General features: G+C 52.8%; 1 protein-coding gene across 1 annotated transcript in view; it reads right to left on the bottom strand.

Moving 5' to 3' along the window:
- The window catches only part of Irf8 (interferon regulatory factor 8), a 21,155-nt gene extending 5,161 nt beyond the window's left edge, over positions 1 to 15,994 (bottom strand). Inside the window, exons 1-6 of the mRNA XM_055621526.1 lie at positions 15,959 to 15,994; positions 12,455 to 12,629; positions 8,486 to 8,669; positions 5,992 to 6,080; positions 4,256 to 4,361; positions 3,179 to 3,226 (exon numbers count right to left, since the gene is read on the bottom strand). Of these exons, the coding sequence (XP_055477501.1) occupies positions 3,179 to 3,226; positions 4,256 to 4,361; positions 5,992 to 6,080; positions 8,486 to 8,669; positions 12,455 to 12,628 (601 nt within the window). The 5' untranslated portion in view covers position 12,629; positions 15,959 to 15,994. The remainder of the gene's footprint in view (positions 1 to 3,178; positions 3,227 to 4,255; positions 4,362 to 5,991; positions 6,081 to 8,485; positions 8,670 to 12,454; positions 12,630 to 15,958) is intronic.
- Positions 15,995 to 16,607: the final 613 nt, after the last annotated feature.

Below are 16,607 nucleotides of genomic sequence, written 5' to 3'. Positions count from 1 at the left end.
CAGCACCAGCATCAACACCAGCCCCAGCCCCAGCACCAGCAGCACCACCTTCAGTACAGAAGCTCAGCACTGCTTCTTCACAACTCTGTGACTTGGGGCAAGCAGCTTCACCTCTCTGTGCCTGCTTTTCATCAGTAAGATAGAGATGGCAATAGCGCCAGCTTTGGGTCAGGGAGGGCTTTTGTGAGACCACACAAGCCAGGAAAATGGGACAAAATATGGTCCACAAATGAGACCCCTGAGACTCTGCACCCCAATCCTTGGCCTGTGGGATTCTGACAGGTGCTGAGCCAGGTGCTTTGGGCCCATGCACACACCTGAACCCCCACAATATTTTACTGGCCACTGCAGCCATTTTACAGATGAGGGGGTGGGGCTGAAGAGGCCCTGCCAGTTCCATGGGGGAGCCCAGCCATGCTCCCCACAGGAGGCTGGCTCCAGCTCGCTTTGAAATGCTAAGACGCACCCAAAAGCCTCACTGTTTGATCCACTCATAGAATGCACACAGGCTGGGAACACACTGAGGTCTGACAGCAGGGCGGCACTGCAAGAGACTTGGAAATAGACCACAAATAAAGAATGGCGGCCCTGGTCCTCTGGAGGCTGAGGCCTTAGGGGTTCATGACCATGCTGGGCTACACACTCCTTAACACTGTCTCAAAAAGCAAATACATTTCAAAAGCCAGACCTCAGGATTTTTTCTGACAAACAGCCTGATCTGAAGGCCTGAGAACACTGGTTACCCCAGGGAGGCGGCTTCTACTGGGCAGCCCTCAAGGCCAAGGCCATGCACAGAGCCACGGTCTCCCCTACTCCCTCTTGTCCCCCACCCACCCATTTCACTCTCTGTGTCCAGAAGAGGAGGAGCTGTCCCTAGCTGCAGCTTACCTACAGACAGGGCATCTGACCTGGGTTCTGGAGGGAGAGCTCAGAGAGTCTGCTCCCAGCAGTGGCTGGGGACTCCTAGATTTCCTCACTTGTGCTGACATAGCTCTACAGGGCTCAAGGATACTTCCTCCTCAGAGCCTAACTTTACCTCTCACTCAGAAGGCCGCAGGTCTGAGCCTGGCCAGTAGGACCCCAGAATGCATTGGTCAGCAGACTCCCAGGACTACCGCCCAGGACTTACAAGGCCAAAGGCTCAGGCCATGACCCTAGGCCTCCCATAAGTGGGTTGAAGAGGCCTTGAGAACAGGCCGGGAGGCAAATGCCTGCCAAGCTGCTACAAGCTACGGTCTCTCTCCTCAACCAGGTCTAGAAGAACCCCAACACAGACAGGCTGGCACTAGATAGACAGAGTATCATTTCCTTTGCTTTCTTCTTACTCAGTGAGCACCTGCCTCTACCTCCATGATGTGGGGACCATTGTGGCATGCTTCTCCCTAAGCTCCACTGAGTCCCCCATGCAACCAGACAACACAGTAGGACTGTACAGACATGCCGCCTGTCCCACAGAAAACAACAGGAGGATGGGACGCCAGAGGGAGATCTCCACTCTGGAGCCTATCAGCCACACCACCCAGGGCCTGTGAAAAGGGGGAAAACCTATCTCCATAACCTAGAAGAGGGTGGAGGCATGGGTAGAAAAGAGCCCACGAGAGTGTGAACCTTGGCACCCAAAATTGCACCGTAATCACCAGCCACCACCAGCATCCCCATTACCATTGCTGCAAGCATCTCACCATCAGCACCAGCACCATCAGAATCAGCATCAGCACCATCACTGTTGTCACCATTACTATCAGAGCCACTAGTATCAGCACCATCATCACTATCACCACTATCTCCATCAGCACCGCGCCATCAACATCAGCACCACTAACACCATCAGCAGCAGCAGCACCAGCAGCAGCACTGTTTTACCATCAGAAACATCGCCTGTGGGAACAGCTTCTCTCTGGAGAGGCCTCTTGCCTTGAGAAACCAAACTTTTCCTCTGGCTCTCCAACCAGGTTAATAACTTGCCCTGAGACCACCTGAAGCTATGTCCTTGATCTGTTTCCCTACTGTGTTCTCTGCCTGTTTAACCTGCCTTTAACAAAACCACGTAACCAGCCTTACACACAGCCTTGGATTTCTCGGGCAATCAGCTTTTACAACCCAAGCCAATCATATAGCTTTAATCCTAAATTATGTACTCTCCCACACCTATGACCCAGAATAGTGTGTGTGTATGTGTGTGTGTGTGTGTGTGTGTGTGTGTGTGTGTGTGTGTGCGCGCGCGCACATGTGTACACACTATGGTAATCATTTCTGAAAGCAGCCAGCCAATAAGGTCAAAAGCAACCTTAAGCAAAACAAGCATCCCATAAATGTTAGAAGCAACGTGAGGATATAAATTAATAACATGTCTGCAGTTCCGAGTGCTATTCTGGGTCAGGAGGGGTCAGCAAAGCAACTTCTTCCCTTGTGAAACTCTGTTCCAGATCTCTATGAAAAAGAATCCCTTCGTCCTTTCACATACTCTGTCTCCTGTGCTGCTCAATAAATACAAAGCCGAGCACTTTGTTAGGGACAGACAGACATCAGACACACACAACAGAGAGGCAAAATGACACACACCACAGACAAGACAGAAGAGACAGGAGAGAAGTGGGGGATTCAAACACAGGCTTGCTCTTCATCTAAACTGCCAAGAGGAAGAACATTTTATCCATTAAAGCGGCACTTTAATGGACATCATCCAGTGTCATCCCCTTAGCATCGTCTACATCACCACCGTCACCATCAGCATCAGCACAACCATCGTTGACTCTCACTGTGGAGTTGGAAGTTAGAGGGGGTGAAGGGCCCTGCACAAGTGACACTGACCAGCTGACTAGACAGTTAGAAACAGTGCAGCACGTGGGATTCTCACAGCATCTCATACATGAGGAACTCGATGCTCCAAGAGGCCACATTCCCCCAACTCAAGGCCGAGGCAGTAGGACAGTCTCCACTCTCTGGTGCACAGCTGCCCCAGGAGACCCTCCCGGCTGACTATGGCCACCTCAGGGAGACAATAAGCAAAGCCGGGCCACTTGCCTGCTCCCAAACCACGCAGAATGAGGAGAAAAGAAATCAGGCCTCGAAGCCTACACCCAGGCCACACTTGTCCCTAGCCCTCTTGACCCCACCCATGTCTTGAGGCTCTTTTCAAATAGGGCCTGTGAGGTGCCCACCCAGAGTACCCTGGTACCTGGATGATGTGCGTCATAGGCAGCATACCCCGTCACCAGTGGCAGGCCTGTGGGCAGAGAAAAGAAAGCATGCTCCCACCTGGGCTGGTGCGATGAACACAGCGTGACCTACACACCCCTGGCACTGGTGTTAGCACTGAGGGGAAGATCTCACTCTGTGTGAGCTCTCAGGCTCACACACACAGAAACCCAACAGGGCAGAAGGGACTCCCACAAGTGCTGTGAGATCCTGTCCTCTACCCCAAGGACCTGTCCCAAATCTCACTGGACTATACACAATGACCAGGACTTGTCTCACAAGAGATCCTGGGATCTCAGGCAGCTTTCCCAGAGGCATCCCTGCAGCACAGGGCTGCTTGCAAGACACTAACACCCGCAGCCTTGAAACCTCATAGTCTGCAGGGCCAGCTGCGACCTCCTGGCAGTACCTGTCTTAGCAGCAAAGGGCCAAAGAAGGAAACCAAGGCGCCTAAGAGCCATAAAATTTGCTCACACCGCAGTAGGGGCCCAGGTGAACGACCCTCTAAGGTATCTACAGCCTGAGTGTACCCCCAGATGCTAACAAAAGGGTGAATCCTTTCTTTAACTTTCCGATCCCACTGGGCAGGTTACAGTGTCCTCACTTTATGGACGAGTAAACAGAGGCACTGCCAAGACGTGCAACAGCCCAGTGTGGTTCCAAGCTACTGGCCCCTCCTGACTGGGCTCCCCTCTCCCTTCCCTCCCAAAGGAGGCTGTCTTCTGGCTCTGGAGTGTCCTAAGTGCCTGAACAGAACAGCAAACCTAATGGTGAGCAGGAAGGAGGCATGTGGCTGAGAGCTTGGCCTCCCACAAGTCTCGGGGATGTCAGAAGACTCCTCAGCTTCCTGGGAGTGTTCAAGGAGAGGGGCCAGGCATAAGTCCGTATTGTCGACCAAGACCTTTGTGCCTCCCTGGGAGGCTGCAGTTTGGCTGCCTCAGTCCACGGCTGTGATTGTTCACCCCTCTGGACTCAGCAGATTCTAACAGTGACAAGCACCCGCCCCCCACCATAACATGAAGTGCCTGATGGCTGGCAGTGTGGACCCCACACTCACCTGCACTGGGCTGCTGCACCCACCAGTCAGGGAGGAGCTGGCTCCTGCAGGCCTCTGGAGGGGATGGGCTCCTTTTGGTCATGCCCATGTACTCATCCACAGAAGGCTGTAGGACCAGGTGACAGAAAAGAGCAGTTGAGTCACGGGTCGCCGGCACAGCCCTGCCCCAACCCCAGGTTCGTAAAACCCAGTATCAGACACACAACCAAAGCCACACCTTTATCTCTGCCTCAGTTTGCAGGTCAGAAGACCCACAGGGCTGGCAGTCTAACCAGCTCTGTCGAGGCTACAAGAGAGTTCACCGGCCTTTTGACGCTGGGAGACACGGGCCAACTGTAAGGTAAGCCTGTACGGTGACACAATCCTGCTCGGCTTTGAGAACCTCACTCCACAGGGATCTCAGGCCGTGGTGGGCACATCCAACCTGAAACCTCCTTTGCTTCTGACCCTGGTGTGACCTTACAACCATCTAATTGCTCAGGTGAGTTGGAAAAAAAGGCTTCAGCTGAGAACAGGACAGGTGGAGGCAGAACCTTGCCAGGCCACCCAGAGCACCACAACTGTCATGTGCCACAAAGCTGGGCAGTTTGGGGTGGATGGTGCTGGCTGGCTGTACTGTCCCACGGAGCTGCAGGGTGTATAGCTGATGGGCCGTTGCTAACAATAGTCTTGGTTTTGTTTTGATGATGTCACTGTGCTGGGGATGGAAGCCAGGACTTTGTGCACGCAAGGCAAGCGCTCTACCACAGAGCTTCATCCACAGCCTTTTTCCCCTTTTGATTTCTTTCTTTTTGGCGGTGGGAGAGCATCTATTTCACTTCACAGTTTCCAGGTCACAATCTATCACTGAAGGAAGTTAGGGTGGAAGTTCAAGGCAGAAAGACAGAGACCACGGAGAAGCCAGCTTGCTTGCTTGCTTTTAATTTTTTTTTTCTTTTTCCTCAAGACAGGGTGTCATGAAGTTTCTCACCTTAAATCCATTCTGCAGCTAAGATAGGCCTTAAATTTACCCTGCTCCTGCCTCAGCCTTCGGAGTAACTGAGGTGACAGGGTCTGAGCCACCTAAAGTGCCCTCACCGTGTTTTACATGAGCTGAATAGGGTTGTTTTAGCTATGAAAGTCCCACCTTGTGTAGACATTTAAAAGAATACAATAAGGAGGCTAAAAACAGACACAAAAAGGCCACCTGTTTAAAAAGATCCCATTGCGCCTTCATTTAGTCTTCAGTTACAGGCTACCAACCATGCGTGCGTCAGTGGATTATTCTAAGATCTGTGTTTTGTGTGTGCTGCTGGGAACTAGGCTTCTTGCACACAAGGTGAGCACAGGGTCACCAGCTAGTCCCCGCCACAATTAGTGGGTCCTAGTGATCTCAGTCATTCAATCCAATGGCACATTCAGGAATAACGTGTGTATGTTAAAAAGCAAGCCATCTAGTTGCCAAGGGGGCCAATAGGATGACCAGAAGCAGTGGTGAAGGTCATATTCTAACCCTGAAGCCCAGCTAAGACCACCTGGTCCTCTGCAGAGCGGCTATCCAAGATGTTTGAGTGCGCTCGGAGCTTAACAGAGCACACTTGGAGCCTGACCGGTACAGGGAGGCCGGTCTGCGGAGGGAGCCAATGAGTCCCTCACTCTGCCTCTTCAGAAGAGTATTACTTCCCGGGAGAGCCAGAGGCTCTCACTGCCTGTGAAGGATACAAGCGGTGTCTGTTGCCTGGGAGGCCTCCACTCACCTCTTTGATCAGCTCATCCATCTCTGAGCGGCCACACTCCATCTCCGCAACATCGCTCATGCAGCCTGCAGGTGCCACGCCCAGCTTGCCTATGGGAAAGGGGACCATGACCCAGGGCAGCCAAGCACTGCAACCTTTTTTTTTTTTTTTTTTTTTTAAAAAAAAAAAAAATGCTGAATTAAGGAAACAGAGGTGGTGAGCGTCCTCACTGGTTTTGACCCAGCAGCTGCTGGAAGGTTTGGGAAAGGCTCAGCCGTTCCTTCTCATGGCCTGGTCATCTGATCAGCCAAGTCAAAAGAGAGAAGTGGGTGGTGGGGGTTTGCGAGCACAAGGCTTTTCAAGGACAAGGAGCAGACTTTGGTTTCTTCCTTCTCTCTGAGTCTGTCTGGTACATTTTATACCAGGCGTTTACTGCCCACATACTGAAGATAAGTTTGCTAGTCCAGGTGTTTGAAAATGCCCAGAGACTTCCTGGAAGGTGGGGAGCCAAGTACCAAGAAATCTTTTCAAGTCCTTTCTAAATATATGTGTACACACCCCTGTCACACGGTAAAGTCACTTACATGCTCTGTGTCACAGCCTCCGCCTGCCTCCCAGGGGCCCAGTGCTTTTATCTGACCCATTCAGGTCCAGGTGGTTCTGGCCCACTTTGCACCTCTTCCCTGGTCAGAAGTTTGCCTTGGGAGGTTAACCTCCATGAGATACAGCATTGACCAACCAACCCCTGCCAGGCTACCCACTCCCAGGGACCTGTGCGATCTCCCCATTGCTTCATCCAGATGCAGAGATCCATAGAAGCCATTGCTGGAGCAAAGAGAAGGTAAGAGCTGCCCCCCCCCCCCACCCGTCCAGAGACTGGCAAATCACGAAGTTCATAGTACAGTGTACCAGGACAAACGCTATGCAAATGCTGTGTTCCTCTCTCTGCTCAAGGGCCTGCTGCTCCTTCACCCCACTACTGCAGGTGATGGGGCTCCACCCACACTATAAACAAGTCAGGGTCATCTACCAAGCCAAGCCTGGCTGATCCTGGGGGAGCAGGCCTCTGAGAGAAACTTCCCTATTGCTTCAAATCACTGAGATGACAAACAAGCCGGGAAGGAAGGCTGTTTGACCTTCCGGAGGCAGCACTGAATGGATCAGGCCCTGGGAGCCATGAGGCCAGTCTTCTAGAGAAGGTCATCGTGTGAGCCTTGCCACTGTTACCTATGAGTGTATGAAACCAGGTATCCATCTGCAGGTGACTAAGCTGCAAATGGCCCATCAGCACCACCAATGGCAGCGGAGCCACCTGTGCCAGTCAGGCCTCAGTTAATTCAGCTTCCTCTTTGGGGATTTTGGTTTGGCTTTTGAGAGTGGCCTCACTCTGCAGACCAAGCTGGATTTCAGCATGCAACCCTCCTGCCTTGGCCTTCTGAGTCCTGGGCTCACACACACATACCAACGTACTTCCTATCCCTAACAGACTCACTACATTGCTGTTTCATACTCTCTGACAGGCTTTGTCACCTGTCAGTTCCTGGTGTGTGACATACACTCTGACACAGACTCACTGTATATATGTTTGAGCCATGATTTTTTACTTAAAAAAAAATGTGTCAGCTCTTCAATACCCCCATAGAAGGTTGAAGACAAAGCCAGAATTTGGGTACAGCCTTAAGAATGGTTGCAAGGTACTACCAGACTGCCAGTAAGTTTCTAAGGAAAAAGTCACAACTCCACAATATTCTTGTGGTTGTAAAAAAAAAAAAAAAGGCTTTCAAAGAACCTCACAAACCCATGATGAAGATTAAACAACTGTAATTCTGTACAGGACGCTGGCTTAAAAAGATTCTGAGGTCGGCACTGAGCTCAGCACATTCTGATTGATTAGTGATGTCTGACCAGAGAACAGGCAGAGGCAGTGTGGCAAGTTTGTGCTGTCTCCTGCTTTCATTCCTCTGTGGATGCTTTTAGGACTTTGCTGCTGGAAGAAAGCTCAGGAATGATGTTATCCCCGACAGCAGTCACACCCGCTGAGGCCATCAGTGAGGTCACTGCTGCTGTCTAACTTGAGAACTTTTCACTGGACCTTGCGACCCATCCCTTCCTTGCCCACTGGATCTTCCCTAGCCTCCTCTGCAAACCGCTAGGAAGCAAGGAAAGGAATCCAGCCTCACACCCATTCAGAGGAGTTCACACTGAGCTCCAGGGACTCCGCCAGGTTCCCTGCTCCGAGCCTTGACCCGGAATCAGCCACCCTTCCCTGCCTCCATGCGGCCACTCCCTCTGCAGGAAGCTGCCACTTGACAGCACATGGCGTGTGAGGTCAGCAGACCAGCTCTCTGAGTCTGCTTACACAAGAGACAACAACTTTGGTGAGCTAAAACCAGGCACCCAAACCCTGTGGGGGGAATGCTTGCCCCTGCCCTGTGGAGACCAAGGGCTTCAGGGGGAAGAAGGGGGAAGGGGAGAGAAGGTCCTGGAGGGCTTCCTGGCCCCAACAGATAGTTACATTTTTGCTCTTCCTCAGGGACGATTCGGTAAACTTTGTATGGCTCGGAAATGTCCAGCTGGGATCGATCGGTCACTTCCTCAAAATCTGGGCTCTTGTTCAAAGCACAGCGTAATCTCGTCTTCCACGTGGCTGGCTCAGCTTTGTCCCCCTCTTTAAACTTCCCTTTAAAAACTGCCCAGGCCTGAAGGAAGAAAGAGAAACAGTAAACACGGAGGGACAGGAACCACAGAGCTCACCATGAAGAACAGACTGCACACCCCCTCCTCCCCAGAGACTTTCTTGGCCATCAACTCTTGTCCAAGGTCAGCACTCAATGGGAAGACGACTTTGTCTACTGCATCTCAACAGACTCAGCAGACTAGAGCAGCCAAGAACACTTAGCAAAGCCAGAATTTGAACTCAGGCTCCCCACACCCTAGGATGCATCCTTTGGCAAAAATCCTCCCCTGGCTTGAAGGGCCTGGGGAGCTCATGAAGCTTAAAGAGGAAGGTGTGCATGGCTTCACCAGAATGGTCAAAACAAAGACTTTCTGCTTCTTTTTTTTTTTTCTTCAAATAAAGCCTTGAGCGTGAAAATGGAATATATAAAAACATCTGAATGTGCTCACCGGTCTCTCCGTTTAATAGAAATCATGTTTTTGTTTTTTGGTTTTTTTTTTTGTGTGTGTGTGTGTGTGTGATTCTGGCCTTTTAAAACACAATAAACTGTTCTCCCTCCTAAGTACCTTTTTTTTTTTTAAATGTTTCACTTTTCTGAACTGTCCAAAGCTTATGCTCTAAGGAAAAAAAGAGATTCAAAGCAGTGACCCAGTCAGTGCTTGCCGTGTAAACATGAGGACCCAAATTCAAATCCCCAGCACCCACAGATAAAGCTGGGTATGAGTGCCCGTGATCCCAGCTCTGGGGACATGATGACGCGCTGGCAGCCAATCTAGCCAGCGAGTCCAGGTTCCGTGAGCAACTTCGTCTAAAGAACCAAGGTGGAAGGACATGGACAGTCACCCAACACGGACCTCCGGCTTCCAGATGTCCATGCACATACGTACCTACTGTGTGTGGGTTAGGGGGCCCGTTTACGTTCAAGGCCAATGCTCTCTGCACTGTTGATGCCAAATTCTGTCTCTCTGCTCAGAAAGAAGCTGGAAGAACATTCCCACCACTGAGCCTGAGTGGCCACTTCCTCTCTGACACAGTGGCAAACCCACTTTTAGACATGTGTTTTTAAGAAGACGGTTTCCAGTCTGGCCTCTCTTATTAACTGCATTGCTGGCCATATGCGTGCTTGGGACTGTTGTGAATTCAAGAGCTGGCAGACTGGGACCGTGACTCCAGGGCTGGGATCACTGGGAAGTTTCTGCCTCTTTGCCACTGATGCCGAGAGCTGTCTCTGCGGAACGAGCATCCTACAGTGTCTAAAGCATTTTCCAGCAGTACCTCTCCCTGGGTACAGCAACCCTGGAACTTCTTCCAGGGGTGTGAAGACCCCCTCTCTAAATCACTGCATGAACCCGCACTCCAATGGCACCTGAACAGACACAGACACTGCAGGAAAGTGTCAGTCAGTGGGCACCTGACGGAACCGTGGTGTCTCAGCATCACTGCCCTGTTCATTCCTTCACTCTGGGCTCATCCTTCCTCTGTGAAGAAAGCCTGGAGGCCCCAACCATCAAATCAGAGCTCACAGTCAGGAAGCAGCCTGAGACACCACTGGATACCACCACGGGCCAGCCCTGAGCCTGGCCACATCTAGTCAGACACCAGCTCCAAAGCATGGTCCCAGCTGCATGGTCTCTCAGGGGAACCCAGAGCTGAAGATACAGGGTGGGTGGTCCTGGGACCCACGCAGCACCCACTGCTTGAAGTTGTTCTCGGCTGACATTGGGCTGTATCACACTTTAAAAATGAACACTAGGCATATACCTCAGGGCTTGCCTAGCGTGCATGAAGCTTGGGTTCAGTCCTCAACACCATGTAAAGCAGGTATGGTGGCCCACAGCAGTAACCCAAGGGCTCAGGTGGTAGAGACAGGAGGATCAGAAGTTCAAGGTCACCGTCAGCAAGTTTAAGATCAGCCTGAACTACATTAAGTCCCGGACTCAAACTAAAACAATAAAATAAAAATTAACACCTATTTCGACCTTCAAGGCCCTCTGTTGCACTGAGTTACAAGTAGTTAGACCTATCATGAGCAGGGCCCAAGGAATCTCAGCCCTTGCCTGATTGACATGAGCTTAGTTATCTTTTTCATTCTCCATCTGTGGTCTACACAGGAAGGAGGCCCCAAGACGCTGCCTGCAGACAGCACAAGGCTCTCTGGTGCAATCCCTTTCCCCAGTAGAAAAGCAAGCATGTACCTTTTCCTTAGCACCTACATTTTTTTAAAGGTTTTAACTGCCGGAGGATAGCAGGTTTCTTACTTAAGCAGATCGCCCCTACGATGGCTGTATCTACCCAAAGCCTCAGCACAGGCTGTTCCTTCAACAGCCAAGTTGTATTTGGCTGATGACGCAGAGATGCCCCGCCCCGCCCCCAGGACAGCTCAGAGAAGACCCTCCGTGCCCTGTGACTCCCAGCCTGTCACCCTCCTGCTGCTTGCCTCCCCGATCCCACCAGGGGACCCGTTCATCTCCCGCCATTCCTGCCGAGATTGGTGTCTCATTTCGGATTGCCACACAGAGCGACTGCGTAACGAACGGAAACGTCGGGAATCTTGCGCATTCTCCCCAGCAGGCACTGTTGAAACGGCTTGTTGGCCGCGAGGAGCGTTGCATAAGATGTATAAATCTGGGGCTTTATTTCAGGACCCCTCGTTCGTTGAAGCAGGGAGCTGGCTGAGAGACCTGCTGTCTCCTGCCACAAGCGAGGCCCCTGGTCCTCCGCCCTTTCTCTGGAAGGAGAACACCCTGTGCCTCAAGGTTCAGTGTCATCCCTAGTCACCACCTGGTCCGCTCAGAGTTCTCCCTGCAAAGGGCAGGCCGTGCCCCTGGAGTGCAGCACCCGGGACAGTTTTGGCAGCCACAGTCTCTGCAGGCCGTGCTCCGCCCTGGATCGCAGTCTTGAGTCAGTTTCTGGTCCTCAGCAGCTCAGTCTGCCTCGTGGCCCTCACACCCTTCCTCCCCACCCCGAGCTCCCCACAACTCGAAGAACTAATGGCAGCGGTTTGCAACCTGGGCTCCGGGTCAGACCACCAAGGTCGAAGCTGTTCACAAAGTAGAAGTATGGGTTGACCTTGACCTAGGGCCCTGAAACTCCCAGAGTGGAATGGAGATGCCTGAGGCTTTGAAACACCCATAGGTAACCATGACTGCTCACAGGGCAATGCCTGCCCTGGCTGGGCTGGGCCTGTCCCTAGAGAAATTACCCTACTTCTCAGTACTATAGAGTTAAGACCTTGGACCACCTGGTCCCAAATGCTGGCTACATCACCCAGGAGCCAGGAGACCCTGGAGAAGCCACTTTTCCCCTAAGTGGTCTAATGCAAACAGGAATATCACCTGCCACACAGGGTGAGATTGAGGGAAAAAAACAACAACAACAATTCAAGCCAATTCTCACCCCAGCTGTTTGACCTGCCCTCAGTGACAGCACTTAACTCCTCTCCTAAGGGGAAAGGTTAAGTGCAAGCTCAGGATGCCCCTCGAACCTGACCCAGAAGCAATGATGGAAACCTGTCACCCTTCTAGCTGGTCCCATCGTGCCAAGGAGTCATACTTGGAAAGGGTGAAGACTGAAGCCTTCCTAGTACACTGAGCAGAGCTGAGCTGTTCATGGAGGCAAAGGGGTGCAGAGCAGGTAGCAAAGGCACTCGACCTCATGGGGGAACATGCCAGATCCCAGCAACTAGCATTTCTCTTAAGATACTGGGTTAATTCTTTAGTCATCAGGACACTCCTAAATACCTCTAGAGCCAGAGAGAAACCAGAAACCGCAGCGTGGGGACGCTGGGGTGGGGGTGGGGAACTTTACCTTGAAGATGGAAGCATCCACTTCCTGATTGTAATCCTGCTTGCCGGCGTGCTTCCAAGGGATACGGAACATGGTCTTCTCATCGTTCTCCCAGATCAGCCCCGGGTACATACCGCTGTCAATCTGCTCTATCAACCACTGCCGGAGCCGCCTCCCGCCATTCCTGTCACACATCCTTGGAAAGAAACAAACCTTTCGTGTAACAACTGCAACTTCATGAGCCAGAGCGACCCCAGAACTGACAGGAAGATCAGAGGTCCACACAAAGGTGCTGGCTTCGCAGAAATCTGGACCAGTGCAGGGAGGAAACAGCGGTGCCCCCGTGACCCTAAACCCAAATGAAACCTGGAAGCCTGAGGAACCCAGAGCTGCCTGTCCACAGATGTGGCCCACCCACAGCTCTGGCTGTGATCCCAGCTGGCCCCACACCTCCTGTTTCAGACACTGTGGGCACCTGCTCTCACATGATGCAGTACTTCCTATGAGCTGCCCACCGCTCTGAGAACTGTCCTGACATCTGGTGCCCAGGGAACCATTGCTCTTGACACACTTTGACCCCAGCACCACCTGAGAAAGAGGACAGCACCCCTGCCCAAGGCTACTTGAAGGTTGCCTTTCCCAGCTAGGTATTGACAGACATATAAGACAGTCCAGGGTCCTGTTCCCACTGGAGCTGGAGGCATGTTCCAGCTGGGTGACCTTGAAGCCATTTAACCTTGGCGTGTTGGGGATTCATACTAGGTGATGTGTGTAAGGTGCCTACATCAGGACCTGTGCCCTAGAGGACTCCTCCTACAACCCTAATCCTCAGGGACTTATGACCAAACCTAGGTGAGAAGTAAGGGACACTACAAAGCCAGTTCAGGGCTCCAAATCCAAGCTCTACCATCCCCAGACACCTAACGGAACCCATGGACATCCTCACCAGCACTGTCAGGTAGCTCTCCCTACAGCCTGAGGAAAGCGAACATTTGTGCCCAGAGACTTGCAGCCAGCACTTACTAGAACAGCCTGGAAATCCCCAAGGCAGTTGGACAGATGCCCACCCCAAAAACTAGAACACAGCATTTCTAGTCTTCCAACTAAAATGTGACCTCGGGGCAGGGAAAGAACGAAGTAATCAGCAGTGAGAAGACATGATGTCCCCAAGAACATGGTCATATCAAGAGCCAGCATGTCCCACAAAGCAAAATCAGAACGTCTGGAAAGAGGTGTGCAGTTCAGAACCTCCAGACCACGGCAGGTGGCAGCGGGTACAGGAAAGCAGGCAGCATCCTGAGGAGAGGGAGGTGAGGCCTCCCCGGGGCTGGCTTTAGCTTCTCTACCCAGCAGACGCAGCTGCCACCTGTGGAGCCTGGAAAAGTGGGTGAGGGCTGAAGCAGAGTCAGACTCCATCTGGTTTTGTCTTTATTCTTCAGACAGGGTCTCGAATACCAGGCTGATCTCCAACTCCCCAGGCAGATGAAGATGGCTTCGGACTCCCGATCTTCGTGCCTCCACTTCCCCCTTGCTGGGGACTGGACTTGCCTAGCTTGTGCGCGCTAGGCAAGTGCTTGGCCACCTGAGCCACATCTCAAGCAAAACAGCCCTTTGGGTGGGAAACCCTGACCTCAGCTTTCCACCTTGGAAAGCCATTGGCTCCTCAGTCTGAGGACCCTCATCAGAAAAGCAGGGGAAGAGGGGATATCTCAAGAAACCCAGAATTCTAACACCACCAGGTGCTCCCCCCCAAAAAACACAAGAAGGGTGCTGGCTCCTACAGCTTCTTCTGGGAAGGAGAGAGGAGGCTCTCCTGGCTTGATAGTGTTTTATGTGGGCTGTAAGGATGAGTGTGGGGTGGGAGCGGGGGTGGGAAGATGTCCCAGAATACAACAGATGTCCCGATGTCTGAGGCTATGTCAACTAAAAGCTTCAACTCAACCCCCGGAGATGCGTTTGTAAACCATAGCCACAGTCACTGCACCTCCAGAAATCTAAAGACTTCACAGGCATGGCTGGAGATTTTTCTAGAAAAGAAACAGCACTTTCCCATCAGGGTTCCTCAGGTGTCCAACACCCAGAACTGTGAAGGACAGCTGTCTTAGCGGGTAACAGACAAGAAAAGGGGATCACTGAAAGGAAAGGTGAATCACAGACCACAAAAGCCTCTAATGCAGCCCCCTCAAAAGAGGAGATGGTGGAAAGGACAGCCATCCCCTGGACACTGCACAAGCCATTAGCACTGTCCCCAGCTCCCAGAAGTGGTGCTTTCGTTCATTCTACAGACAAAAGCCTCACCTAGGTCCACCTCTCAGCACGTGGACAATCCCTTCTACTCCCTTTGCAGTCACCTCCGAGGTCCTAGGCAGGCAGAGCCTGACTCCTCTTACAACTTTGGACAGCAATGGTTTATAAACATGGTCACATGATCATGGCTTCCTCTTCTTGATTTTGAGGTATCATCCCCTCTTTCTCTGCCCAGTCCTGTCCGAGGCCAACCTGCAGCGATGTGTCCTGGCGGACTTCTCACTAGCCAGGTAACACCAGGCAGCGGAGGCTCGGACATCAGCACCTGCATCAGCCGAGCGTGACGGAGCTCACACCACCCAGCAGCTTTCCTTCAGCCCTGGACGCCACTCTGGCTCCCACTAAGCGGAAAGCCATCACAGCCATTTCTCTCTCGGACTCCAAGCTTCCTCAAGCCACTGAATCACTCGCAGTTCTTCCTGAAGGAGCCTAACCTAATGTAAAAGGGCAAACCTAGATCTCTCATGTCCCTGTTCCTCTCTGGCTTTAAAAGGAAAAGAGCAGGGGTCACTGGGCACGGTGGCTCTGCCTGAAATCCTAAGACTCAGGAAGATGAGATGGAACAGTCACCAGGAGTTCGGAAAGAGCCCGGGCTACAGAGTGACATCCTGTTTCCAAACAAACAGCAAACAAAAACAACAACAAGCAAAAAATGTGATCTACAGAAGACCATTTAAAAATTCTAGAACATTTTTGGCTAGCGTCTGCTACTTCCTACCCCCTGAACCTTTTCCCAGCTATGGGTAAGTAATCTTTCTCACCCGGGGAAAAGCCTGCCCTTACAGCCTGAGGCCAAGCTCACAGCAAACCAGTCCTGGGAGTTGTGACCCACAGGGAACCTAACTTTCCTGCCCAGGCCAGCTAGGCTACCTACCAGGCAGTCAAAGAGGTCCAGCGCCACTGGGCAATCAGACTGCCACTCATCAAAATCAAAGCCAGTCGGTTCCTGGGTGAGCCCACCCGCTGGCTTTGGCTGGCTCACTCCTGGTAGCTGGGCTGCCACGGTGACTGGCAGGTCTTATATTACAGGCGGGGTCCCTATTTCTCACTAAGTCGCCCATCAGGCAGATTTTAAAGGGAAAGGTTGGCTTCTTGTTGTTTGTTTAGGAAGCAGCTAGTGTTCAGGAGCAAACACCTGCTAACATGCTGTACACTCCGTCTGAGCGCAAGCGGGAGAGACACAGGCCCGGCCCGCGCGCCCACCCCATCACATCCTACCTGCCGCTTGCTCCCACGCTACCCGCGCCTCGGCGACCGGCCGCGGGCTCCTGGGTCCGCGCAGGGGCGCGCCTTTAAGGACGGGCGGGGGCCGGGGCGGGGCCCGCGCGCGGAGCGACGGGCGAGCGAGCTAATAGGGCGCGGGAGGGGTGCGAGAGGGGCGCGGGCACCGCCCAATCAGCGCAGCCCGCTGGGTCCGCCTTCTCTGAAGCGCTCGCCTTTCCGAGAAATCACTTCTGCACGTCTCGGGGCCCCACTGAGCCCCTTTTCTCTCTTTATCTGGGGGCGGCGCGGGAGGGGGCTGTCCCGAGGAGAGCCGGGGATGGGAGTGGGGGCGGAGTAGGGGGCTGGGGCGTCTGTCCAAGGTCAAGGAGGCTGGTGGTGCTCAGATCATCCTGGGGTGTCGCTCAGGTCCCCAGTCCCGAGCACGTGTCTAGCCTAGGGACGCCCTGCGTGTCACCTGCTCGGGTTGGGTTGCAGAGCAAAGGCCGGTCCCAGAGCTGCGTGCTGGACGACAGCTGCCGCTTGCCGCAGCCCTCGTGGATGATGACCGCCTGAAATTGCCGAGGAAACTGGAGAAACCAGGGGAGTCGCACGCGCTGGGGCTGCGATTTCCCCCAGGAAGGCGCTGCAGCTTATGCCCCCAGGG

This window comes from Psammomys obesus, unplaced genomic scaffold (genome assembly GCF_907164565.1).
Source record: "Psammomys obesus unplaced genomic scaffold, mPsaObe1.curated_primary_1811, whole genome shotgun sequence".
NCBI lineage: Eukaryota > Metazoa > Chordata > Mammalia > Rodentia > Muridae > Psammomys > Psammomys obesus.
Note: the sequence above shows the minus strand (reverse complement) of the source record. Positions and strands in the feature narration are given on the sequence as shown.